This window comes from Copadichromis virginalis, linkage group LG9 (assembly GCF_057382275.1).
Source record: "Copadichromis virginalis isolate Kocher_CV1m ecotype Utaka linkage group LG9, C_Virginalis_male_GT1.1, whole genome shotgun sequence".
NCBI classification, from domain to species: domain Eukaryota; kingdom Metazoa; phylum Chordata; class Actinopteri; order Cichliformes; family Cichlidae; genus Copadichromis; species Copadichromis virginalis.
Window position 1 is genome coordinate 13614355 of NC_140626.1, and position 26151 is coordinate 13640505.

Genomic DNA, 26151 nt, shown 5'->3' on the forward strand with positions numbered 1-26151 from the left:
ACAACCCCTCTTTTGTACCCCGAGGTTTGAATTGCTTTACCGTTTCTGGATGTGAGTTTTTAAAGTGTTTTCTTGCTGGTTTTGAGGCCATTCCAGTGCTCTATGTTTTTGATTCATTTTGGGATGTCCTCTTTTTGATTACTTATCATTCTTATGATATTTTATCAAGTCTCTTGCTGTTTTCACATTTCAGTTTCTAGTAATAAGTTGAAGGTTGTGGATTAACCCTTGTCTGTTATTCTAAGTCATATTTTCCTCCACACTTCCCATGTTTCCCAATTTCCACGTGCCTCCCTCTGACTTGTTTCAAAGACTCAGAAAACGTGTTTTCTTTTGTTTTGCGTGTTAGTTTTGCTTCCTGCCTGTCTCCCCTAATTGTCCTGATTGTCTTCATTTCTTCTGTTGGCCTGTCCCTCTGTATATAAATATTTGTCTTTGTCACAGTGGCTGCAGTACTTTCCTGTCTGCAGCTGAGCACCCTGCATACCATGTTGTTATGCCGTACGTTAGGATGCTCTCTATGGTGGCTCTGTAAAATGTCACCAGCAGCCTCTCCTCCAGGTTGTTCCTCCTGAGCACTCTCAGAAAGTGGAGACGCTGCTGGGCCTTTTTAACCACCGCTGTAGTATTTGCAGTCCAGGAGAGGTCATCAGATATCTGCACGCCCAGAAACCTCATGGAGTGTACCCTCTCCACACAGCTCCCGTGAATGTAAAGTGGGGCCGGGTCTGCTCTGCCCTTCCTGAAGTCCAAGATAAGTTCTTTAGTTTTCGTGGTGTTCAGTTGGAGGTTGTTAACTGAACACCACTCAGTCAGTCTGTTGACCTCATCTCTGTAGTCCGACTCATCCCCCCTTGAGATGAGTCCAACCACTGTGGTGTCATCCGCGAACTTTATGATGGTGTTTGAGAGATGGGTAGGGGAGCAGTCGGATGTGTAGAGCGTAAACAGGAGGGGACTCAAAACACATCCTTGTGGAGACCCGGTGCTGAGTGTGATGGTGCTGGACCGGTGGGGGCCGAGTCTGACAGACTGTGGTCTATTTGTCAGGAAGTCCTTGATCCAGAGGCAGATGGGGGTGGAGAGTCCCAGGTGAGACAGTTTCTGGACCAGGATCTCCGGGATGATATGATTGAATGCTGAGCTGAAGTCCAGAAAGAGCATTCTCACATAGCTTCCTCGGTGCTCCAGGTGACTCAGCGCAGTGTGGAGCGCTATGGTGATAGCGTCCTCGGTGGAACGATTTGTCCTGTAGGCAAATTGGTGGGGGTCCAGAGTGGGAGGCAGACCGGCCCTGATGTGCTGACAGACCAGTCTCTCAAAGCACTTCATCACTACAGGCGTAAGTGCAACAGGCCTGTAGTCATTTGGGCTGGCCACAGCTGTCTTCTTGGCGATGGGGATGATGGTGGAGGTTTTGAGGCAGGGCGGGACGGTGTTTGATGACAAGGAAAGGTTGAAGATTTTAGTGAAGACTCCAGTCAGTTCGTCAGCACATGCTCTGAGAACCTTTCCATGTATTCCATCAGGACCTGCCGCCTTCCTGGGATTCACTGACCTTAGAACACACCTCACTTGGTGCTCCCTAAGTGTTAGTGTGCCAGTGCTGGGGGCGGGTGGAAGTGGTGTGGCAGCTGAGGGCTTGGTCGTCTCAAAGCGGGCGAAGAAACGGTTTAGATCCTCAGCCAGTGAGGCATCAGTCCTAGATGTTGCCTGGTTATTGCTTCTGTAGTTGGTAATGTGATTGATCCCCTGCCACATTTTTCTGGGGTCGTTGTCAGCAAAGTGATCTTCAATCCTCCTCCTATAGGCAGCCTTAGCTTTCCTGATGCCTCTACTCAGGTCTGCCCTGGCCGCCCTATACGCAGCCCTGTCCCCTGACTTGAAGGCAGTGTTGCGGCTTTTTAGGAGGGATTGCACTTCGCTATTCATCCAGGGTTTTTGATTTGGAAACACCCTGACCCTTTTGTTGACGGTGACATTGTCAACACAGTTCCTGATGTACGAGAGTACAGTGTCTGTGTACTCCTGGAGGTTGTGGCTGGAGAATAAATCCCATACAGTTGTTGAGAAGCAGTCCTGCAGTTGAGAAAGGGCTCCTTCAGGCCAGGTTTTTATTGTCTTTGTCTGGGGCTTTGTTTTTCTCAGCAGGGGGGTGTAGGTGGGGGTGAGGGACATGCAGAGGTGGTCAGATCCAGCCAGGTGGGGGAGGGGTGTCGCTCTGAAAGCATGCCTGATGTTTGAATAGACATGGTCCAAAGTGTGTTCTCCTCTCGTAGCAAAGTCCACAAACTGGACAAATTTAGGAAGCACAGTCTTTAGGCACGCTTTGTTAAAGTCGCCGGCGACAATAAAAACCCCATCGGGGTGGGCAAGCTGTTGTTTGTTTATGGTGTTGAGCAAGAGGCTGAGAGCCGTGCTAACGTTAGCATCCGGCGGTATATAAACAGCTATCACAATAACTACTGTAAACTCCCTCGGGATGTAAAAAGGTCTGCACGAGACTGCCAGAACCTCCAAATCAGGAGAACAGTGTGTGTGAATGATCCTGCTGTTACAACACCACTCGTTATGCACGTAAACACATAGCCCCCCTCCTCTGCTTTTACCTGAGTTGCTGTTTCTGTCATGCCGGTGTAGCGTGCGGCCTGCTAACTCGACTGCAGCGTCGGGAATCAGCGGGTGAAGCCACGTCTCCGTAATAAGAATAATGCTGCAGTTACGTGCAAAGCTTGTGTTGGCTATCTGTAGCTCCAATTCGTCAAGTTTGTGGGTGATGGATCTGGTGTTCGATAGGAAAAGGCTCGGAAGTGCTGGCCGGTGTGGATGTTTGCGTAGCCTAGCGTCTGAGCCCGACCGGCATCCCCTCTTCTGCTTTCTTTCCCTCCGTCGCCTTCTACGCTTGCTGGGCGGGCAGACCATCCACGGTGACCCTGGCGGTCTCGCTATCTCCACCAGGATGTTGTGTGTTCGCTGATAGTCGCCAGAAACAGACAAACTATATTTAAAACCTAGGTCAATTAGGTTCTGGCGACTGTAAGAGATGGCGGCGTTGCAAACATTCAAAAATATCCACATTAAAAGTAAAAACGAGCACCAAACTGGAGAGCTAAGAGCCGCTGCACCCGTGCGCGCCGCCATCTTGGCATTAGTCTCTGATTTGATGAGTAAGAGCCACCATGTTGCTTCCTGTTGAAAGCGTGTTCTTCCTCACTACTGTCACTAAGGGCTGTTCTGATACTCTGTAATATTGTACCGTCTTTAATGTGTGTGTGTGTGTGTGTGTGTGTGTGTGTGTGTGTGTGTGTGTGTGTGTGTGTGTGTGTTTGTTTCTCTTCATTCTGAGTCAGTGCATGTAGATGTGTGTGTTTGTGTGGGTGTTTGTGTTCATCACTTTCCTGTTCTGGTGTTCTGGGTAAACCACGGCCTGAAGCATGCCCTGGGGTCCTGCCCCCCTCCTTTTCAGTTTGTTTGCGACCATTGCTGCTGCTGCTGCTGCTCAAAATTCAGTCCGTCCTGGTTCTGACCCCAATTGGGGCAGTCCTTTCTCCAGTGTCGATGTTCACCGCAGGTGAAACCTGCATCTTCTTCTGTGTTTTTGTCCATTCTGAGGTGCCTTCTGTCCTCAGTTACTCCTCTTGTCTCGGTCACGCCCTTTCTCGCCACCCGATCATCCGTGTTGGTCCATCACTGTCCTGCACAGTGTGAATGCAAAGTTATCAAGGTCAGCATTCTTTCGCTCGGCCTTACTTTTCATTCGGGCTTGGCGGGCGTCTCGTCACAGCTCTGTCAGCTGACGCAGTCTGGGAATTTTCCCCCGTGTAGTGAAACGGGCCTTAGGTTTAGTGCTCTCCGTCTCGGCTGCATGAGATCACATTCCTGCAGGTCTGTTGACATTCTCAGGTCGTTGTTGTGGGTCCAGCTGTTGCAGCATTTGGTCAGTGTCACGTATGGGGGAGAGCAGGAGTCCAGTCAGCCTCGGCTTTCAGGGCCGGCAAAGCAGCCTGTAATTAAATATGTATAGAAAAAACAAAAACAAAACAAAACAAAAACAAACAAAAAACAAAAACAAACGAACAGGAAAATGATGTTGTGTTGGCTGTGTTATTCAGAGGGGAGACACACCGGGACCAGGCCCTGTGTCAGCCTTCTCTCCCCCTTTTTTTTTTTTTTTTTTCTCTCCCGATATAATCAACTCCTAACCCACCAAGTTGACAGGACAACACAAGTACATATTAAAATTCTTAAGATCATGTTTAAAAACCCAAAAAAGGAATTTTCTTTCATTCAGTAATCACTTTTATTAATCAATCAACAGAAAACATGTCACAATTTGAATCTTTTAACCACTAAATTTGTTGTGTCTTGCCTGGTTGGTTAGACCAGTGTTCCTTTTTTTTTTTTTTTTTTTTTTTAGTTAAATTGTTGTCCTGCAACCCAGAGGGTTTCTTTGTCAGTAATGTATAGACTTCATCATTTAAGTATGTTAATTTTTCTTTAACCTTGCTGGAAAATCTTCACGTGTTCATGAGTGTAAGCTGTTTCTTCATTGCGTGTGTGTGCATTTGTAGGCAAGCAGGTTAATTTTAACTTTTCTCAAACTAGGCGTTACCTTAAAAGGAGCCTTTCTCTCAGATTTCTCTGCTTGTGTGTTTTTGTTTCACCTTTTTGTTGTGATGCTCCGGACGCCTTCCCAACCTCCACAAGTCCGTTGGCCCCAATTTTATGTGTTAAAACTTCTCTTAATTTCTCCTCTAATTCTCTCCTCGCTGCTGTCTTTTTCACAGCTGCTGATTCGTGCTGGGTGTGGTTCCCATTACCTATAATTTTGCTTCGGCCGCTGTGCTTGTGGGGGCAGTTGGTCCAGGTCCGTAGCTTCCTGTATTAACACACTAAGAGATTTATTTAATTTCATTTTCATCACTGTTAAACAGATAAGCAGGCAACCCGCCTACCTTGACAGCGTAAACTGTACGCCAGTCTCCCAACACATTCCTCTCTGTACTCCTCCATAATTCTCCACTGCACACCTCTTACTATCTCTCCTTTTTATTTTTATTACACCACAGAGTAATACACCCAATTATGCCCGTCTATCTCTATGTGGCTCCAAATTCCCTCTTTATTTTAATTTCACACTCGTCAGGGGACAGGCACACAACAATTTCAACCACTGAAACGAGGAATTCAACCTTTTTATATTTCTTTACTAATCTAGACTCAACCTTTGTTCGCAAAATGTGTCTTGTTCTAGTCCGGAATAAATGTGAACCCGTGATTACACGGCCGTTCCAGTGTTATTTCCGTAGCTATGCGGGGGCCCTCACCTCCCCAAGTCACCACCTCGGCACCCGGACGACGCCGGTCCTGGCCACGCGTCCACGGACAGGAGGGTCGCCACTCCTAGGGCAAAATGTTCCACAGGTACACTAGGCATCAACCTTTGATCCTAAAATGTGTATTTGCTCTAATGTCCTCCTAATCAAACACATCAACCGTCACTGTGTTCACACTTCACACAAAAAACACACTCAGAGCGCGCTTTACCCACAAGACAGCACCCAGAGCGCGTTTCGCAGCTTCACACACACTCTCACTCAGAGCGCGCCTTCACATTCACACACAACACTTTTCCTCAGCGGGAATTTTACACAGAAACCTCTGAGCTCAACTATTAGATCTTCTTAAAGCACACTGCACCATAGACCAAAATACCCCTTTCTCTGCGCTTATGACCGCCACCACGGGGGAAAGTTGCATCATAAAAGTGATGCTTGCATCCCCGAAGTTATACCTGACATCATAAACCAGGTGTTGCTCTATGTACTTAAAATTTTACTTTGTATTATGACCGCAGCCCTTAAAACTCGACTGACGCCACAAACCACCGTCAAACCTCTATCCAATGTACTAAAACTAGCACCAACCACTACTGCACTTCACGGCCGCACCACCGGAATACGCCGTATCATAAACCAAACCTACGGACGTGTTTCGCTCTCGCGTTGCCAGCGTTCAACTGCACCGTGAAGCCAGCATCTGCTTTTCCTTAAATCAACTTCTATTTCATAGCCGGCAAAAGCCAGGACGTCACTGACACCATAAACAAAATAAACAAACCTCGACTTCAATGTACTGGACTAATGGCCGCGTCTTCAGAATAAATTCTAATGTATTATTGCTACAGAAGCCAGTATTAGACAAAATTAAATGTGGAAGGTAAAGTGGCTGCAACTAGTCCAACGTAGTATGTTATTAGTATCTCGGTAGAAGCAGTTTACTGCGACTAGACCAACGTAGTATGTTATTAGTATCTCGGTAGAAGCAGTTTATTTAACACACTGGAATTCAGCCTCAACTTATGTTGTTAGTATCTTGCGCCAAAAACCAGACACCGACAAATTTACTGTGAAAATACATGTGACTCAGCGAACAGATTAATTTGGAAAGCCCAATATGCACATTTGGTATTTATAATACAACAGGCTGTGCTTACCTTTCTGTTTTAGGCCGGCCTTCTGTTCACTTTGCCCCACGATCTCACCAAAGGCCAAATCTACACCTCCTCAGCACACCAAAGATCCGGGTCACACGGCACCAAGTTGTTGAAATCTCCCAATTCTTTGAATCTTTGGGCTGAAGGAGGGACAATACTCGGTGTATCAATGCTCAATCAACAATCATTTATTTCCATACAATTCAACAGTCAGAGCATTACAACGTCCGGACGGGAGAGATGCTACCAGAGGGTCAGGCACATGTCTCAAAATGGTGACGGGTTGCTCAGCTTTTTATAGTCTCTAGTGGCCCCCAGCTAGTCGTAAAAGCCAAAACATCACATTTTTTCTCTGTTACAGCGCCTAAGTTATGACCTCGGCAGTTGTTTCTCTGCTTTCTGTAAGGTGGGGGTGTGGAATGTGGTCTATCTATCTCCCCTGTCTTTAGACACAGAGTCTCCTGCTTACAACCTTCTCTTCATGATTCAACAATTAAGCATGTCAAGAAAACAGTGTAACACATTCCCAGCAGATCAAGGATACAGAGTGATGCACATTTATCTAATGAACTAATATGTGAATATGTTCTGTTAACTCAAAAGTATAATGAGAACTAAACTACATACAGCTCACACACTCTATATTAAAGGGTATAATGTGATCTACAGCAGTATTCTAATTCAACTACTTTGATTACATATATAAGGTAACATATAATAACAGAATAATCTAATACTATACAATAGTCCCTTGAGCTGATGGTTGTTGACACCTCGTGCTACATAAATAAACCTAAAATGAATTTGAACTTGATAGTTATGTTGAAGTTATCTGGGCGCTGTTCCAGATCTTTCTGTCTCACTTTAACCTCCAGAGATAAACCACAAGCGCACATTCACACACAGACATGGACAGTTGGCTTAATTGTGATCCTGTCCAGAGCTTCAGGTGTAGCTTTTTGCTTTTTAGTAAAGCTTTTCTTCGTGTCCTGTGGGAGAGATGAAGGTTTTCCATCTGGAAAACATTCTGTTGAAGCCAGACGACACCACTGGCACTGAGCTCACACCGACTGCAGCGACATTCATAGCATACAGGTGACAAAACGACGGCCTTCATCCTTGTCTGGACGTCTCAGCGTTAAACCCGCGGTTTTAAGTTTGTATTAGTCCATCCTTCTTCTGGGTTTTCATTGGCTTCTGTATACATTGCTTAGTCAGTATTTAGTTTTCTGTTAATAATACTATTTGTTAACCTTGTGTGTATGAGCCTTGTTATTTGTGACTTCAGTTCTTAGCTTTAGTTTCTGATGACTTTAGGTTTATATTTAGTGACATTACCAGTGTTTCCATTCAGTTCCTTCTAACAGTCTCATCTTTGTCTTCATGTGTTTCAAAGTAGCTTTGTGTTTCCTAGTTCTGTGGTTTCTAGTATTTCTTGAAAGTCTCCTGCCTTCAATCTCTTTTTTTGGACTTTTGGATTCAACACCATCAACAGTTGAGCCTATGTTCACTTCTGTCTCCTGCATCCTGCATTTGGGCTCCAAGCAATCCACAATCCTGTGTGTGACAGCAGTCCACGGCACACAGACTTTTATACAACTTAACCTGAGGAGTCGCTCTCTTCAGGCGTGTGGAAAAAATGTTAGTTTAACTCACATCCACACTGGTTTCACTTATCCATGCTAATGATTTCTTTTTAGAAAATTAGGGTTCTTGTCTTGAGTGCAATCACAGAAAAGGATCAATTATTTCCTTCAGACTTGGTTGTTTCCAGTTTTCAGTTGCAGTTAGATTTAGGCTTGGTTAGATTTGGGAAACAAAACTTCTTGAACTGGTTTTCCCAACGGGCTTTAGAAAGCTTGTGCACCACAGTGGCTTTCCGATAGAAGGAATTGGAGACAATGAAACCTCTCCTTTGACCATTCCTTCTTCTTGCGTTAAAACAACATGAATGATCAGTTGCAGGGACGACCTTGGAGCACTGACATTTTCATGATGTTGTTGGAACAACACCAACACGGTGATATCATTTCATATTTAATGTGGTGGCTCTGAGAGCCCAGTGACAGGGGAAGAAGAAAAACAACAGTTCTGTGATATAGATTTGTTTTATGACTTTTTCTTCTGTTTGTAATTTATGTGCCTTAAATATTGCATAATGCTTTGTGCCTCAGACAAAGAGAGAATCTTACATATGAAACATCTCACTGGTGGAGCTAATAAATGACCCAGACTATTGTCTGTAAGAAATCAGAAGCCAAATATGTGTGGAAACAGAGTTTTAATCTGAGCAACGAGGTGTAATTTATAAGCTCATCGTGCATTTTTCTTTTTGGAATTAAAAAATAACTTCTGACCAGAGGAGTCTGTGCACTGATTTCCTCTTAAAATGCAGCAATTAGATGGAAAAATAACACAAATATAGTAAAAAAATAAAAGCCTTAAAATTGAGTTATGTTCAGCAATCAACACAAAGCTGCCAGGGTTCAAAACAGACTTTGAGATGAGAAACATTTCACTGCTCAAAGTCTGCATCATGGTTTCACTTTGTCAAAGAGCATGCATCCTGTTTCTGTCATGAAAGTGAAGAACGCTCATCTTTGCGACCAAAGACATTATTCACACAGAACAACTTCTCCAACTTTATTTATCTGCCAGATTAAAAACGAGGGAATGGCAACATAATTATGATTTGTATCATATGCAGCTTACTGAGAATTCATTACTGTCTGGTGATATAACTGTACTTAGGTCCATCATAAAGACTCAGTCCTGATTTTAAGATGTGAGTAAGCTGTATGTCATTAGCTGTTGAAATAGTTTTCATACCTTTATGAAACCTTTATTACTTGGTAGTGTTTTGTGAGTGCAGTTGAGAGCCTTGTCTTTGATCAATGCTTTTTTATTTAAATACATCATTTAGAAATTATTTTTAAAAGCAAACAACTAATTGAGCTAACTGAGATTTAACAGGAATATTTTTAGCCTAAAATGAACAGGGCAGGGGTCTCTGTCCTGCAGTTTTGATTTAACTTCCTAGAACCTGTTGTCCACATTTGTGGACATCACATTTTGGGTTGTCTAGACCAAAATACTAAATTTTGCTCTACAAAGGCCTGATGTCCACTTACAAGGACATTATACAGCCACTGTTCTATTGAATTTTAAAGGAATATCCTTATATGTGCATCTCATTTTTGTCAGAAACAAAAATCAGGGAAAACAAATGTGGCAATTCTTTGTTTTTACATTCATCAGGTCCCAATTTGCCCAAATATCAAAGAGAAATTAAAAATGCATGCCATGAAAGAGTTGGGGTCTTAGGAGATTAAAACTCTACAGGAGCAGAAGTCCTGTAGATTTAATCCGTAACCATGGCCATGAAGATACCCAGCCTTAAGTTCAGCATTGTTTTAATCCTCCAGTGTCAGACAGGACGCAGAAATGGAGAGTGAATGAGCCAGAGTTTATGGATGGAGACGATGCATTTGGACATAGAAGGCAGTGCGGCTGCAGCAGACCAGAGCCAGCAGGTCATCAGCTCCCAGCCAGAAGGCCTGAGAATCGTGCTGAGGAATGAGACACCGATGCCAGGCTGCGACCGTCTGTGTATGCTCAGATATTTGTCTCTGTGTGCGAATATTTACAGTGGACAGACAGGGACTGAAACTCTAAAAGTAGAAACGCCACAATGGAAAAAGTCTCACGCGTTCATATATTTTATCTGCGTCACCTCAAAGCCTGCAGAACAGTTTCACTAAAATGTAAATATTGAACATTACAAAGACATTTAAGCTCTATTTTAGAAGTCATTAGACTGAAGTACATTATCACAATAGTTCAAATATGAATGACCATCGATTATCAAGATGATCCAAATAAGTTAGTGAACAAACTTTATCAGAATGATGGAAAATCTCTGGACTACAGATTGAAAAAATTTGGGGGGAGGACGTGATAGATCATTAGGCGGTGAATGTTGTGTGAAAAACAACAAGCGAGTATGTAAGAAAAATGAAAGATAAGAAATAAGAGGAAATGGAAAGAGTGAGTGATTGCCAAAGATAAAAGAGACAAATTGATAAAAAAAAATTTAAAAAGAAGAACAGAGAGAACATGAAAGTCTCCAAAAATGGAAATCGTGAAAAATACAAATGTTTCAAAATGACAACTTCCACTTACGTCCCGTACTTCAGGAAATCCATCTATGTGAGGACTTTAGACCTTAAAGAGGAGACATTTTCTCTGTTTTGCCTGAAACCCCGTCCTCCGGGTGCTGTTAGCCACATTTCCTGCATAACTAGCATGTTTTGTTAGTGATTTATGTTTGTCTTACCTACATACTGGGTTTGTAGACCCAGTGTATGTCACAGTACTTCAATAAACACACCAACACACCAAAACAGGACATGGAGTTGTTTAATGGCATCAGGTAAAAACTACAACTGACTGGCTTGTAGACCTGATCAAGACAACCTGCTGAAGTTCAAACCGAGCATGACAATGGAGAAGGAAGGTGAATTAAGTGACTTTGGCTGTAACATGGATGTTGGTGCCAGATGGGCTGGTCGTCTATTTCAGAAGCTGCTGATCTAATGGGATTTTCCCACACAACCATCTCTGTGGACCTTTTTCTCATAAAGGAGAAAATATCCAGTGAGTGAAAGTTTTCTGGGCAAAGATGATGCATTCATGTCAGAGGTCAGAGAAGAAAGGCCCGACTTCTTTGTGCTGATCGGACGGCAACAGTTACAGTCAAGATATGCAGAAAAGCATCTCTGAAGACAGATTAATCCAACAGATTGAACCTTGAAGCAGCAGCAGAGGAGCACATCGGGTACCACTCCTCTCAGCTAAGAACGGGAAGCTGAGGTTAGAATTTACACAGGTTCAGAGAAATTGTACAATTGTAAGGCAGTCCAGGGCATCTGATTTGGATGCGTCCTGGGTGCCACTTCCAGGAAGAGAGAAAGGAGCTGCTGGATATATAAATATATCTCAGCTGACTTGGGAATGCCTGAGTGAGGGAGTTCTGGGTTTCTCTACTGTCAGTGGTAGAAGATGGATGGATGGATGAATGGATGGATGGAGAAGGGTGTCCACCCTCAGCATTGTGAAGCGATGTTAACCTAAAGAGGTCAGTGAGTATATTTTATATAGGCTAGATGTAGATGTGCAATGTGTATATCTGGTTAATTGCCAGATGGTGTGTCAGAGGTGGAGAATGTTGTTTATACATGATGAGATAGCAACGAACGCCAGGCACTGACAAACCCACACATTGCGAGCAGCATTAATGCTCTGCGGGTGTGTGTTGGCCAGAGTCAGAGGAGAGGTTTGAACTGTTTTGAGAAGGAACAGATCCTCATTCTTATCTGGACCCTCCCCTTATTGTGAAAGAGCATCTCCACTCTGGACAAAGAAGCAGTGGGCAGAATGAGTGCCGTGTTTCATCAGTGTATCATCACCGCTTCGTGGTGTGGGAAAAATTTCCTGGACAGTTATTTCTCACACCACGATTTTCCTCCTCTGTGATCAGACTGTATTTATAAAAGGAAATACCCTTGTGCAAGTTATGAAATCCTCAGTGGCCGTTTATCCTTTTTCGGTCGAAATATTTTGGGATTTTACAGGGGACTAGAGAGTTCTTCTTTACTTATTCACTATAAAACTCAAAACATCAGAATCACAAGTACAATAAAAGTCAATATCTGTCCCTGCAGTTACAGCCTACATACGTGTACTGGACCTCTATGCGTACCTTTATGTGGACCAAAGGAGTAAAAGGTGCATATTTGTACAACTTCTTCTAAATTTAGAGGTGCCTAGAAAAGAAAGCAATAGATTCATGGCAGAAGAATAGGACACACATTTATTTTAATTAATTTTACTCAGCAGTCATTAAGGCAAAGAATGTCGTTAAAATCTACATGAACATTTGAGGTGCTCACAGGATCCACTGTTACACTCAGGATGGGGACCCAGCTGTGCTTCACAATCGATGTGACAGCAGCTCCATTATTTATGATTCGATAAGCAGGAAAATAATAATAATTCTGTTTTGTGTATGTCTGCAGCTGGTCTTCTACAAGGCGGTGCAGATTCTGTCCAATCTGGGCCACAGCCTGTCAATCATCACTCTGCTAACCAGCACCATCATCATCTGTTTGTTCAGGTAAAAACACTCACTGACCACAGCTCACAGAAGCACTGTTTCAGTTTAATTCATGGTGACCAGAATTACAAGTCATCTCAAGGCACTGTATACTATAAAGACAAACAACACTGACAGAACATTAGTGACCACATAGTCAGAGAAAAAAAATCCCCATAACAGGGACAAAAGCACATGTTCAGAGACCACAGCGCTGTCACCACTTGTTTGATGAATGGGAAAGTGGAGGAAAGAGAAGCATAAAGGAAGCTGTGGAGTCACAGACAACCAGGAAGTGCAAATATTGAGCTGTGTAGAGTTTCGTCTGATGCAGTAAAAGTAGAAATAAAAACTATGAAAGCACCTCATTACACACAAAACTTTATTATTGTCCAAAATTCAAAAGTAAAATGCTTCTGCTGCAGATGTTTAAGATGAACTCAGTTTAAGTGTTCTCATATAAATATGTAATAATATTAAATATTTAATAAAACAGCTATTAAAAAGCTACTGTTAAAAAACATCTCCTGTAACTACAAAAACTGCAACTCTTTTACTTTACACGTGATTATTCTGATAATTACTTGCTAATATTTGTTCTTTTTCCATCTAAAGTACAGATCTTATCTGATCCTAGAACACTGAAAGCAGAGCCGCAGACGACTTGTCTAGTGTCCTGATCACCCATCAAAGACGAGACATAATCCCCAATATGCATGTTCAAACAACCAGAAAAAGCAGCTGTGCTCTCAGTTTGCCCAGCTGCAGGCGCTGATGACAGGACACAAACACACCCATTAATTTGACTCTCAGTCAAGCAGACTAAAGCAGATCAATCCTACTTTAAGATACTTTAGTCCAATTTGATTTTAATCAATGTCTATTTTTAGATTTCACTGGACAAGCATTGATTGCCTTGCTTGTCCTGATGGTGCCATTAACTTCATCAAGGCATTTACTCAGGGCATAACATGTTCCATCACAGTAACCCTGCACAATAGTATTTTTACCTCTTCGTAAAGTCGCCCTGAGAGGTCAAATGGACACCAGCAAATTAAAAAATGCTGCAAAAGCACACAAAACACAACTAAAGCTGAATGAAGCAAAATGGAAGTAGGAAGAAAAAGCTAAAACTAAGAAGCAACTGATAGTATTGGATGCTTCTCTTGGCGGTCAAAGGGTGCATTAGAGGGGCTTTTATTCTTCGCCTCAGGAAGAAAGCGTGTGTTAGGCAGACTTGCTGAAACAAGCGAACAGGTTGGAGAGGCACAGAGAGGACAGAGAACAAAAACGCAGTGGTGGCATCTAAGGACATGCTGTGGAAGAGTGGAGACAGGAGAAGTTGTCGCTGCTTCGTGGAAAGTCCCACAGCTGCCTGAGCCTGTGGCAGCATAACTAAGAGATAATTCATGGTCACCCGACCCAGCTTTAACTATAACTAACTATAACTAGAAGCTAAAACTTCTACAAATTGTTGCCTTTGGATGTCATGATTTATAATGTTGTGTGCACATGGACGGATTCAAATTTTCTTACTTACCTAAAAGACAAAGTAAAAGTAACAAAGACAAGGGCGATGCTTTTGAGCTTAACAAGGACACTGCTGGAAACATCCACAGGGGTGATGGTGGAACAACCTAAAATAAACATCTCTTATATGTAAATGAGGCTTCTTATGAAGGACAAACAAAGGTGCCTCACACTTTTTCTATTAATACAATAACCCTGAAAAGTCTGCAGAAACTGTCTTTCTCTTTTTAAACATAAAAATATGGTGACGAATGTAAAAAAAAAACCATGAAACTTCCCTTATGTAATTTTGAAATAGGTTTGTAAAGTTAATGATAATGACTAATCTAACATCTCAATTTAAATTCCCTGAAACACTGAAAGTTGGTATGTGAAGAAATCAGAAACAGATGATTTTGTCTTCAGTTTTACATCATAGCTCCAGATTTCTATTCTTAGACGCTGCCAGAGTGACTTTGCACGATTCGTAGTCTCATGCTGGGCCCTCGTGCAGCCCCTCAGGTCATCTTTTTAAAGAAAACAAATACAGGGTTTGGAGAGCACGTTTCTTTAGAAAACTCACATTTACTACACCAGCAGACTGCAATCAGAGTTTGGGGTCATGGCTCTGACCTCTTCAGTCTTCTCACATATGTTGAATGAATCATTTTTGTTCTTCTAAAGTGCGGAAATCCTGAAAAAAACGTGAGGTGTAAAGTCAGGCAGGGTCCAGCGCTGAAGGCAAAGTTATCAGTCTTGTTGTGCAAATATCCTGAAAAGTCAAGATAATTTGAACAAATGATGTATTCAGAATCGGGTTATATAACACATTTTTATTTATATACTCTTAACACTTCCGAACATACGGAGCATGATAACAGTTTGTAGAGATGTGCGAAGCTCAGTCTGGATGGACTCCAGCTGCTCACTCGGCCGCTATCAACATGTTTAGATACCGCATCCTTCAGTCAATTCACACCCAGACACTCTGTAAACACACTTCTCTATGTTTGCGTGTGTGTGCGTGTTTACAGGAGACTCCACTGCATGAGGAACTACATCCATCTGAACTTGTTCGTGTCGTTCATCCTGCGCGCCGTCGCAGTGCTCGTCAAAGACACCCTGCTCTTCTCGTATGGTGAAACCACAGACTGCAGCCAACAGCCCTCGCTGGTAGCCTTTCACGCATGAAAACACACACACATTTTTTACTTCACCGTTAAACACATTTACTATATGTACAAAAACCTTTAGATGAACCTTAATTAAAGTAGAAACAGGAGGAGTCTGTATTGGTGATACCAACGTTCACCTTTAAAAAACTTTCTGGGCTCTTCCAAGCATCTTGGAGATGAGCACTTTATGAGGCCATCTGTTGCAGGACTCTTGTAGCTGAACTGAATGTTTGGTTTTTTATGACTCTGGCTAAATGTTTGGACTCTTTGTCATGCAGAAGCATGAATTTGGAACCAGTTAGACGCCTTCCTGATGTTGTTTTTGTGTGTGTGTGATGGATAAGAATCTAATCTATCTAAATGTTTTGCACGGCACTGAGGGTCCTTAGGCAGATGGCTATAAATGACCTCAGAGTGAAGCATTGGAAACCATTCACATAAAGAAGCAGCTTTAGTTTAGAAAACTGTGGGTGGCTTGCAAAGTTTACCTCTATATCTGCATTTTTTCCAACATGTCCACACATGCTGAAGAGAGTTTTCAAATTTGCATTTCTAGCACCGTTAATCCAGGAGTCATGGGTTGGATATACAGTCCTGTGCAAAAGACATCACTCATTTCTTCTTCCAAAAAGCCAGACTTGTAATTTATAAAGTGGTCTTGAGCAATAGTTCTCCAGCTTTGAATGTTCTACCATGTGGATCACCGTTCATGGAGCGGTTAAAAACAAATGTCTTTCAGTTCTGAGAAAAGTAAATTAGTAAATTCATTGGAAACAAGCGCAGATTTTTTTAATACACTGGCTCAACTGCACATTTACACAAAACATTTGAGAAATCTTTTCACAGTGTAAAAACAGTCACCCTAATGCCAGTCATCAAGGTTCACAATGAAGTTGGTGATTCTTCTAATTCTTTGTGAAAATGTATTTCTTTGTGGTCAAATTATAATATTACATACAGAACGTTACTATGCAAACTATAGAATGGATGTAACAAAGCATGTTGCTGTGTGTGTGTGTGTGTGTGTGTGTGTGTGTGTGTGTGTGTGTGTGTGTGTGCGTGTGCGTGTGTGTAGGTGGGCTGTAAGGCCAGCCTGATCTTCTTCCAGTACTTCATCTTAGCTAACTTCTTCTGGCTGCTGGTTGAAGGTCTTTACCTTCACACGCTGCTGCTCGTCTTCCCCACCTACTCCTTCCGCCTCTCCATCTACATGCTCATCGGCTGGGGTAGGTTGAACCACAATGAGAGCACCGTAACTTTATGTTGTCTTTACAGTCTTATTGGCCTGGTCTTATGTGTAACCACTGATAATGTTCCTATCACCAAGTTAATGTCTTAAAACCCACTGAAACATCTGACGATCATGCATTAAAAACACTTTATTAAAACTGAATAGAAACCAAAGACAATGTAAGACAGTCTAAAGATGATTAAAAAAAAACGAATAATAATGGAAACCTCAGACTCCTGGTGAAAGTTTAGAGCACTTGTATTGTGGACTTAGTTTGGTTTCTGCACAGAGAAAGTTTAGAGTTATCTGACATGAGTGCAGTGAAGTAGAAACAGTCCATTAACATCACTCAGCTAACAAAGTGGTCGAACCATCAGGGAGCTGAGCTACTTGGAACTTTCTCTTTCTTACAAAGTTTCACATACTATGCAATCCAGTGAAAAACTAATTACATCCATGATTTAGTGACTTTTAAAACCTTCTTTATCAGCAATAGCTTGAAGTAATACCTTTTTGAATGGCTTTATCAGTCTCTTACATTGCTGTGGAGAAATTCTGGCACTCTTCTTTAAAATATTACCTCGGTTCATTGAGATTTGCAGGCATTTGTTTATACACAGCTCTCTTAACGTCCTCCCGCAGTGTTTCAGTCAGGGTGAGGTTGGACTTGCTCATAATCTTTTGTCCCAACATTTTTTTTCACATTTACCATCTGCTGGCCAAAATCTGAACTATTTCCAAACAAAGCGCAGTCTCTCTCTCTAGAGACGAATTGAGTTGTGAAATTTGTTCCATCATTACCACTCGGTTGAATTAATCCTGTGCTAAACTGACCCCTGAAACCGTTGAAGATTAACCTTATGCTTTAATATGTTTTTGACACGGATGGCTTTTGTTAAGCAATCTACTTAATGTACAGTAACTGGGCTAATTGTTCCTTTTAACCTTTATGTGCACATAAAATGAGACTAGCTGACCTGCCCAAGCTTAGCTGTTGGCAAGTCAGTGCTAAACAATGTACAAATGACCTCTTCACAATGAGCAAACACACTTCTCTGCTACATAATGTCTGCCACTACCCACACAGCACATATAGGTCAGCAATACATCACTGCGCTCTTTGGGATTCATGCTAGGTTAAATTTATCACAGGAGGTGTTGATGCAAAGCAGATCGAGCCCTTAAGAAAATCCCTGCAGAGAATTAAGCTCCGTACGAATGAGGCTGCGAGAGGTCAGGAAGACCAGAAAAGTTTATGAAAATAACAATTCATTCAATGTTACCTGGTTGCAGTTAGCGTGCTATTAACCCTGCAGTTTAAAAAAATCAATTATATTGATAAATTTAGAAATTTCATAGACAGCCCTGTTGTAGCACCCCTTTAGTGTGAGCCTCTGCAAAACACAGTGCCAGCACTCAGACAACCAGCAGACAGTGCGTCACGCTGCTGAAGTGAGCTGGTGTATTCAGGGAAAGTCCGGGCAGTAAACACTCTCCTGGCCTCTGCGTTCGCTCTCTTCCATTCTGTCTCAGCTGCTGCCTTCTGACACCTTCCTTCCACTATCCATCTCCACTTTACCAACAGTTCCTCCCCAATGCATCACCGTTCAGCCCCAGATGTTTAATGTGTGTGTGTAGACGTCATATTTCCTTTGTGGCACTTTGCGAGGATGTTCTGTGCCTGCCAGATAGAGAACCTAAACAGATCCTCTTCTCCTCCATATCTACCTTCCTCTCTACTCTCTGGTTCTCAGGAATCCCTCTTGTGTTCATCGTGGCATGGATCATTTGTAGGATATACATGGAGGACATGGGGTGAGTCTGCAAGTGTTTAAACATTGTTTTCACAAACTGTGTCAAGGTCAGTGCAAAAATCAAACGTTACAAACTTGCAGGCGGCACATTATGCTTATCCTTAATTTCCACCACATGCATGCAGTTGCATTGGTTGAAGCTTATATCAAAAATAATGCATCTTTGATTTCATTTAACCATCTCTAGGTCAGGAAATATTACAAATCTCACTGACTTATTTACTCACTTCCAGGTGTTGGGAGATGAACAACACCCCCATACCAAACAGAGTGATCAACTGGCCCATCATGGCATCTATCATTGTGAGTTTTGTCCCAGGATAACCTTGCATACATCAGACAGAGTTTTTTCATGAATTAAAAAAGCACTTCTTAAATGTTTTTTCGGCATCCTGGACACAATCCTTATTAGTTATAAACAGTATAAAGAATTGACCTGAGTAAAAGTGAGTGGATCTGTGGTCAGGATGATTGTACACACAGCCCATTATGCCCCACCAGTGGGTATAACACAGTCTAAATTAATAGGTCAAGTCTGTTTCGTCTGTTTTTTGTTGTTGTTGTTGTTTTTAGTCATTAATCTGCAATTTGAACTGAAATCCATTTTCATTTTCACCTGCTTTGTCCTTGTTTTCATTTTCTCATTTTATTTTGCTTTCTTCTACTAAAATATAAAACATTGGATCATTATTTTTATTTTACAAATAAATATTCACCATATTAAAAATGATGCACTATTACAGAGCCTGCACAGCCACACATTGGTTTTTAGAGTCACACACTTACTGGACACATCGTTTAAGTGCTCCTGTTCAACTGATGCTAAATGGAAACATGCCATGCAACATTCAGATGGCAGGATTTGGCATTAATGACATGAAAACATGGATCCTGCTTTTTATCAAAGGTTCAGGCTGTTGCTGGTGGTCTAATGATGGCAAGAATGTTAGCTTCACTCACTTGGTACAAACTCAACATCATTTAAAAACTACAAAAGTATTGCTGCTGATCTGTTTTTGGTCAGCAGCAATACTCAGTACTTTTCTAGGGAAGATGTTATATACAAATAACGAATGACTATAGCATTCACATCTTTATAAACCATACCAGAGTCAATCTGCACAATGAGTCCTTTTAATTTTGAAGCTTTAACACACATAGATGGTTATACTTTAACTCTTGGACTGAACCATGAGCACTTTGTACTGTAGTTTTTATTTTGGTAATAGAGTTTGCTAAAGTACTCACAGATAATGTTTCTTTTTAACATACTGTTTATTGTTGGGTTTCCAGGAGAAATGTTTAAGGATCAAAACTAGTTGATGAGGTTTAGCAAAAGATCACAGATTGGGATAAAATATTCTGATTATGTCAAAAGTGTCACAGCCAGAGTGATCTAAAACAAACAAGCAGTGCAGGCATAAATCATCCTTCCCATTGAAATCCGTTAGTTTCAGAGTTGCAAAGTTACTCCAGCAACATTCATTTCCATACGCAGCATACTAAAAAATTACAGTGTGACATATTTTATCGCTATTTTTGGATTTTCTGTGAGACTTGGCCTCAGATGGTGGATCTCTTTATTTACACTGGAAATCCCAGACACAATTATATCCTCTGATACAGACATACAGGAGAAAACATCTGCAAACAGATAAGTTTTAGATAAAATTCAATCAGTCAGCAGTCGATTTCAAAACATGCGAACCAGCAGATAATCCATCAGAGCTGTCATGCTGAACTTTTCTATTTTTACTATTTTTACTTGTTGCAACAGTGAAGCTCTGCTTGATCCGTTGTGAGCGAACTGCTTACTGCTTGTTTTTGCGAAGCTCTATGTAACTGACGTTGTACGATTCGATTGTTGAGCATTTTGCAATAATGTGTGCTCTAATATATGCTTTGTGCCATCAATCTTCCATTTATATTTGGCTATAACTACGATTTATAGATGTCTTCTAAATATATGAAATGCAAGCAGTTGTAAAGTTATTGTTCTGAAAACGCATTCATCTGTAAGGACATGGTCTCTGAATGTGTGCTTGTGTATGTTGGTACATGACTGGGCAGGTTTTGGAGCGTAGCTTTCTCGTGAACTGCTTGTTCAAACAGTATGACTGAGTGATGGAAGTCACTTAACACAGAAAACCAGAGAAAATACACTTAAAATTAGGGGAATGCATATACAAAAAATACACCTCTGAGTGATGTTTTGTAAAAATATTTGCAACATGTCAAAAGCTTGTTTGAGGATTCAGATTTGGTTATATGGTCGAAGTTAGAGTTTTTATAATGCAGCATTATTTGAACACGCCTCCCTTGCTGGCCTTTGGTCCCACTGTGGCTAATGATCCAGCTAAGCACAGCTATTAGCTGCACTTGTTTTCATTTCGGCACCTCTCAGTTTTTGTAACCTGGTTGGCTGGTTTCTTATTCTTGAAAAAGTATTTTTTAAGTATCATCATCATATATGTCACATAAACACATGTATGTGGGTGTGAGCCCCTCCACTTACACTCATAGTGAAGAAGGCAGCTGATTTTTATCAACATATGGGAACTGCTCTTCAAAATGAATTGAAACCCAGCTAAGGCCTTTGTGTGTAGTGTTTAGATGTTCTTCCTGTGCCCGTGTTTGGTGCTGGGGCTTCCTCTTGTAGTTCAAAGACATCAAAGGTTAAAGTGCTGATGCTAAAATGGCCATGGACGTGAGATACATAAAGTCCTTAAAGTTTGCACTCTAAAGAGCTTTGAGTGGTTAGTAAAGCATTCTGTAAATGCAAGTACATCACATTTCACTTACTCAGGTCCCCAGCAAAAAACCACCAAGTGTGGAGTGGACTGTATGAAGGGTTGTTGAGCTTTACAGTGGACGAGTATCTCGTCACTCGGCTCTGTGAGGGGAGCAGAAGACTGACAGATGGACTCGGGCCATGTCTGCAGTGATGTGAACACTATACTGGTCCGTTGTGGTAAAGAGAGAGCTGAGCGTAAAAGCGAAGCTGTCAATTTACTGGTCGTTCTACATCCCTGCCTTCAGCTGTGGTGACCTAAAGTGACAGGGTGAGGAATTCAGTTATTTAGAGGGACAGATTAGAGCTGCTACTCCTCCACATTCAATGGAGGTGGCGTGGGGATATCTAAGATTATGACCTGAGTGAGGAGGCCCTGAAGTAGACCCAGGACATGCAGGGGAGATTATGGCTCCCAGTTGGCCTTGAAATGCTTTGGTGTTCCTCAAGATGAGCTGGAGGAGGTAGCTGGGTGGAGGAAGGTCTGCGTTTCTCTGCCTAGGCAAACTTATCCAGACAGCCTGGGTAAATGTGAGAAGATGGATGGATGGAGTTCGGAAACACAACTGTACAGTCAGTTTTTGGACTCTTTGCTCCTGGACAGACAAATTTCATAGAAATTTGTTTCTAACCTTTCTACACTTTTCGCTAATATGACTCCTCTTTCTTTCTGCCGTGTTTCTCTACAAGATCAATTTCATCCTGTTCATCAGCATCATCCGCATCCTGGTGCAGAAACTGCGCAGCTGTGATGTGGGCGGAAACGATCAATGCCAATACAAGTACGTCAAGGAACTGAGGAGTCATATTTTTACCTCCGAGCTCTCGCTGATTAGATTCATATGCATTTAAGAGGGCTTCCTGATAATGTGGTGACGAAAGCAGCAGTCATATCAAATCTCCTCGACACATTAGACAGGAACCATTATCACATTATCAGCTAACTGTGTTTAAACTTGGACATCTTAGAATCAATCTTCCTGCCTGTTTCTGCTTCTCAATCTGGAAACAAATGATTTTGATTATTCTTTCTTTACCAAACAAATAATAGCCATTCCTTCCTCATTGTAACTCTCCTTTTTAATATCCAGAATAAACAATTTTTCTGCACTGTTGAGAAAAAGTGAAAGAAAGAGATTTCCCACTGATGGTCTCGCAGATAAGTTTTAGTCTAAATGTATTGTGTGCATTGAGTGAGTATTATGTGTGTTTATCAGGCGCCTGGCTAAGTCCACACTCCTGCTGATCCCTCTGTTTGGGGTGTATTACGTGGTGTTTTTCTACCTGATGGAACCGGAAAATGAAAACGTGAAGCAAGTGAAGATCTTCTTCGATCTCGGCCTCGGATCATTCCAGGTACTATAAGACATTTAAAAACATAAAATTCCTAAATAAAATGATTTGCCTTTTTTGCTCTGGTAGGAAAATGACTGTAGTGGAAGATAAAAATGTCATCAAGTTAGGACCCAGCAAAGGAGAGAACCACATCAAGAATTTTGACCCTTACAAGATAGTCATGTATGATTGGGAGCTGTAGTAAGAAAAATAAACATTGCATGTTCTTTTTTTAGCTCATTGACTGTGTCCTAGTTTAATGTCCGGCTCTGTGTCTGCACACAGTCTCCATTCTTTCCCCACATCCTTGACTCTTCTCTGCGGTCTTCCTCTTTTCCTCCTGCCGGGCAGCTTCTGTCCAACATATCCACCATCTCACCTCAGCCTTGCCTCTCTAACTTTGTCCCCAAAGACTCAGCCTGAGCTGTCACTCTGATGTGCTCATTTCTTGTGCTGTCCCAACAAACCAGTCATTTAAAGTTGCCTCCACACTTCTGCCTTCCTTTCTCTCTCACTGCCTCTAATAAAGGTAGAAAGAAAAGAGGAAGACAATGCAGGAGATTGATGAGTGTAGTGAATGAGGACATGCAGTGGGTTGGTGTGACAGATGAGGATGCTCGGGATAGGTGGTGACCCTTAAAGGCAGCATCCTTTAGTATTAATATAGCCTTGTTTCTGACACATTGGCACTGATCTGTTATGGTGGTATTTGTTTCCTTTTAGGGTCTAATTGTAGCGGTTCTCTACTGTTTCCTCAACAGTGAGGTGAGCCTATGCATGTGTTCTTCGTAACATAATTTACAAGATTTTTTAATATATAATATATTTAATATAATTCTACTTCTTCTTTTTTTTGCACATAAAGGTTCAGAGTGAGCTGAGGAGGACATGGAAGTGTTTTTCTGTAAAGCGCTGCGTGGGACAGGACTTCAGGCTCCACAGCGTGAACCAAAATGGTACAGAAAGCTCGACCCAGTGTTCTAGAAACTCCCGAGCCCAATCCATCCTGCAGACTGAGATCACCGGGCTGTGATCTGCGACACAAACAGCCTGTTTTGTTAAAGACTTTGAGAACGGGCGCTCATGTTCGGTCAGTGTGGAGGAATTATACTTAACCTCGCTTTTATAGACATATCGCCTGATGCTGCAGGGACTGAACTTGTGGCTTGCAAATGTTTTTGAGGTGAAAGACTTCGTTTTGGACCGTCAAACCTCCCGGAGATTTTTTTTTTTTTTTTTTCCACATCGGCGTGAGATTTCACAATGATCTTTAACATTTTTAAACACATAACGGATGAAACAGTGCCTCCTATAATGTTTCCAGAACAACAAATTCATTTTTATAATTATTCTCCACATCCAAAGAATGACTAACTGACTTGAAAAAATAGTTTTCAAATAGTTAATGCACAAATTAAGACTTACATAAAAATGCTAAATCCATATTGGAGAAAGTAACCATACAGTTTATATACCTGAAGGTAGATGTATACAGAAATATTCATATTTTATGTTTAGTTTTGTAGGGCTGATCTAGTTCTTCCTTTCATATAAGCTTTTCTTTTTTTAACTGATATGCAGAGTATGTTTGGTTAATAAGGTTCATCCATACCTGCTGATTAGTGCTAAGTAAAAAAAGAATCCACCTCATAATAAAAAAGCCGTACCTATATTTACATGGCTGAGTTATCTACAGTTGTACAGTTGATATGAAGGAAGAAATTAATTATAGAGACCAAACGTGTTATTCATATCAGGCTGTAAACATGCTTATATGTGCCGTGAAGTTGGGCATTTTAGCATGGCAGGCTATGGGGATGTGGAGCCAGCCTCGCGTGGCCAGTAGAGGAACTGCAGTTTTTGGTGCAGTTTTTCAGCTCTGTTGGTTGCTACTGTGACGTAGTAGATGTTGCAAATTATGTTGCAAATATGCTTATAGGTAAGCATATTTATTCCTGCTTTTCAGTTCGGTCATCTCACAGGCTGTTCAGCTCATTAATATTGTAAGTTAAGACTCACTGTCCAAGAAAAGATTCAGGAAATATGCAAGGGAAAGTTTTTGTTTAAAAATCTATTTATGTTTTTTTTTTTAACGAAAACAAAGCTGAAAAAATAAAAAATAAAACCAAATAACGGCAGCTCAAATCCCCGACCTCTCACTTTGAAGCCCCACTGAGCTAACTGATTCAGACACTGAGCTGATTATTGACATGGGAAGCAGAGACCACTACTGTATGTGGAAACAATGTCAACATCTGTCTGTTTTTGGTGCAGATGGGCTACTGCAGCAGAAGAAGACCATACCCGATGGCTCCCCTGTCAGCTAAGAGCAGGACACTGAGGCTATATTTCACACGGGTTCACCAAACGTGGACAACAGAAGATTGGAAAAATGTTGCCTGATCTGATGAATCTCGATTTCTGCTGCCACATTTGGATGGTAGGGACAAAATTTGGTATAAATATGAAAGGATGGATCCATCCTTTCTTAGATCGGTTCAGGCTGGTGAGCACATCCCTTCGTGACCACGGTGTACCCATTTTCTGATCGCTGCTTCCAGCAGGATAATCTCAACCTGGATTCTTGAACATGACAATGAGGTCACTGCACTTAAATCGGCTCCACAGTCACCAGATATCAATCCAGTAGAGAACCTTTGGGATGTAGTGGAACAGGAAATTGGTAGTGGATGTGAAGCCCACAAAACTGGAGTGACTATGTGATGCTATCATGTTAATATGATCCTAAACCTTAAAAGAAAGCACAGGAGGTTCAATCAGGTACTAAGAAGGGGTTATTATTAGTGTTAGGAGCAGGGTAAGTTACCACAGTGATGTAGCCACGTAAACAGAGATCCACCTTCACCTCCAGACTTTAAGCTCAACATACTGCAGCCTTCTGATCTATTACTGTAATTTCACTTTGCAGTACACCCCTCTGTTTTGACTGGCAAGATATCATTGGTGTTTCCTGGGTAACTGTAGCTCTTGTCACTCTTCATTTTTTCATGTTTTGAATGCATTTGATAACAATGTGTGTTTAAGTTGGTACCAAATTCAGGGCTCAACAAAAACGGCTGTCTGAACAGCACGTTATCGTCAGTAATTTCACTATGATCCTCTTGAAGTTCAGTTTTTTCCTGAAAGTCTATCATGGATCATTGCTGTTTTACATGTAATTTAATAAGGCCTACCACACCTGTTAAATGTATTGTTTTTTCAGTAACTCCATTTACTTTCCCTTATCACGTCAGCAGGGAATGAACGTGATAGCATTCAATTTGAGATAAAATTAGAATACAGATACTTCACTTTAAGGGTGATCAGTGTTTCCCACACACAGAATGTTCTCATCCAAACGAACTCACTTTAACAGAGTTTTATCAGCGCCTTGAGGTGACAGTTTGGATTTGGCACTATACAAATAAAATGGATTTGATTTGAATTAAAGCCAAAAACCATGCTTGCCTTGTACATAGACTGTTTTGTATTATTTTTCTTTCTTTTTTATACAGTGGAGAGTATATCGCTGGCTGATTGTAAAATGTAGAGAAAGACATAGTTGTTAAATTTGTAAGCTTTTGATCACAACTGTAAACCTGTGATTCCATATGTTTAATCCATAAAAGCTTTTTTATCATGGAAA

General features: G+C 41.5%; 1 protein-coding gene and 1 long non-coding RNA gene across 3 annotated transcripts in view; one reads left to right on the forward strand and one right to left on the reverse strand.

Annotated features, from left to right (window-relative positions):
* Nucleotides 1-26151, forward strand: part of LOC146701553 (vasoactive intestinal polypeptide receptor 2-like) — a 56294-nt gene extending 30143 nt beyond the window's left edge. The window contains exons 5-14 of one of the 2 annotated variants that reach the window (XM_085467841.1): nt 12574-12671; nt 15194-15332; nt 16410-16560; nt 18320-18380; nt 18613-18682; nt 21861-21952; nt 22388-22526; nt 23229-23270; nt 23371-23461; nt 24780-26151. In XM_085467841.1, the coding sequence (XP_085323967.1) occupies nt 12574-12671; nt 15194-15332; nt 16410-16560; nt 18320-18380; nt 18613-18682; nt 21861-21952; nt 22388-22526; nt 23229-23270; nt 23371-23461; nt 24780-24832 (936 nt within the window). In that variant the 3' untranslated portion in view covers nt 24833-26151. Of the gene's footprint in view, nt 1-12573; nt 12672-15193; nt 15333-16409; nt 16561-18319; nt 18381-18612; nt 18683-21860; nt 21953-22387; nt 22527-23228; nt 23271-23370 lie in introns of both variants that reach the window. The other variant, XM_085467840.1, reaches the window with a different exon arrangement.
* On the reverse strand, nt 3823-7228 carry LOC146701555 (uncharacterized). Its single transcript, XR_014922194.1, has 2 exons — nt 6497-7228; nt 3823-4004 (listed from the first exon to the last, which is right to left on the reverse strand). It is a non-coding gene; the product is annotated as an uncharacterized LOC146701555 (long non-coding RNA).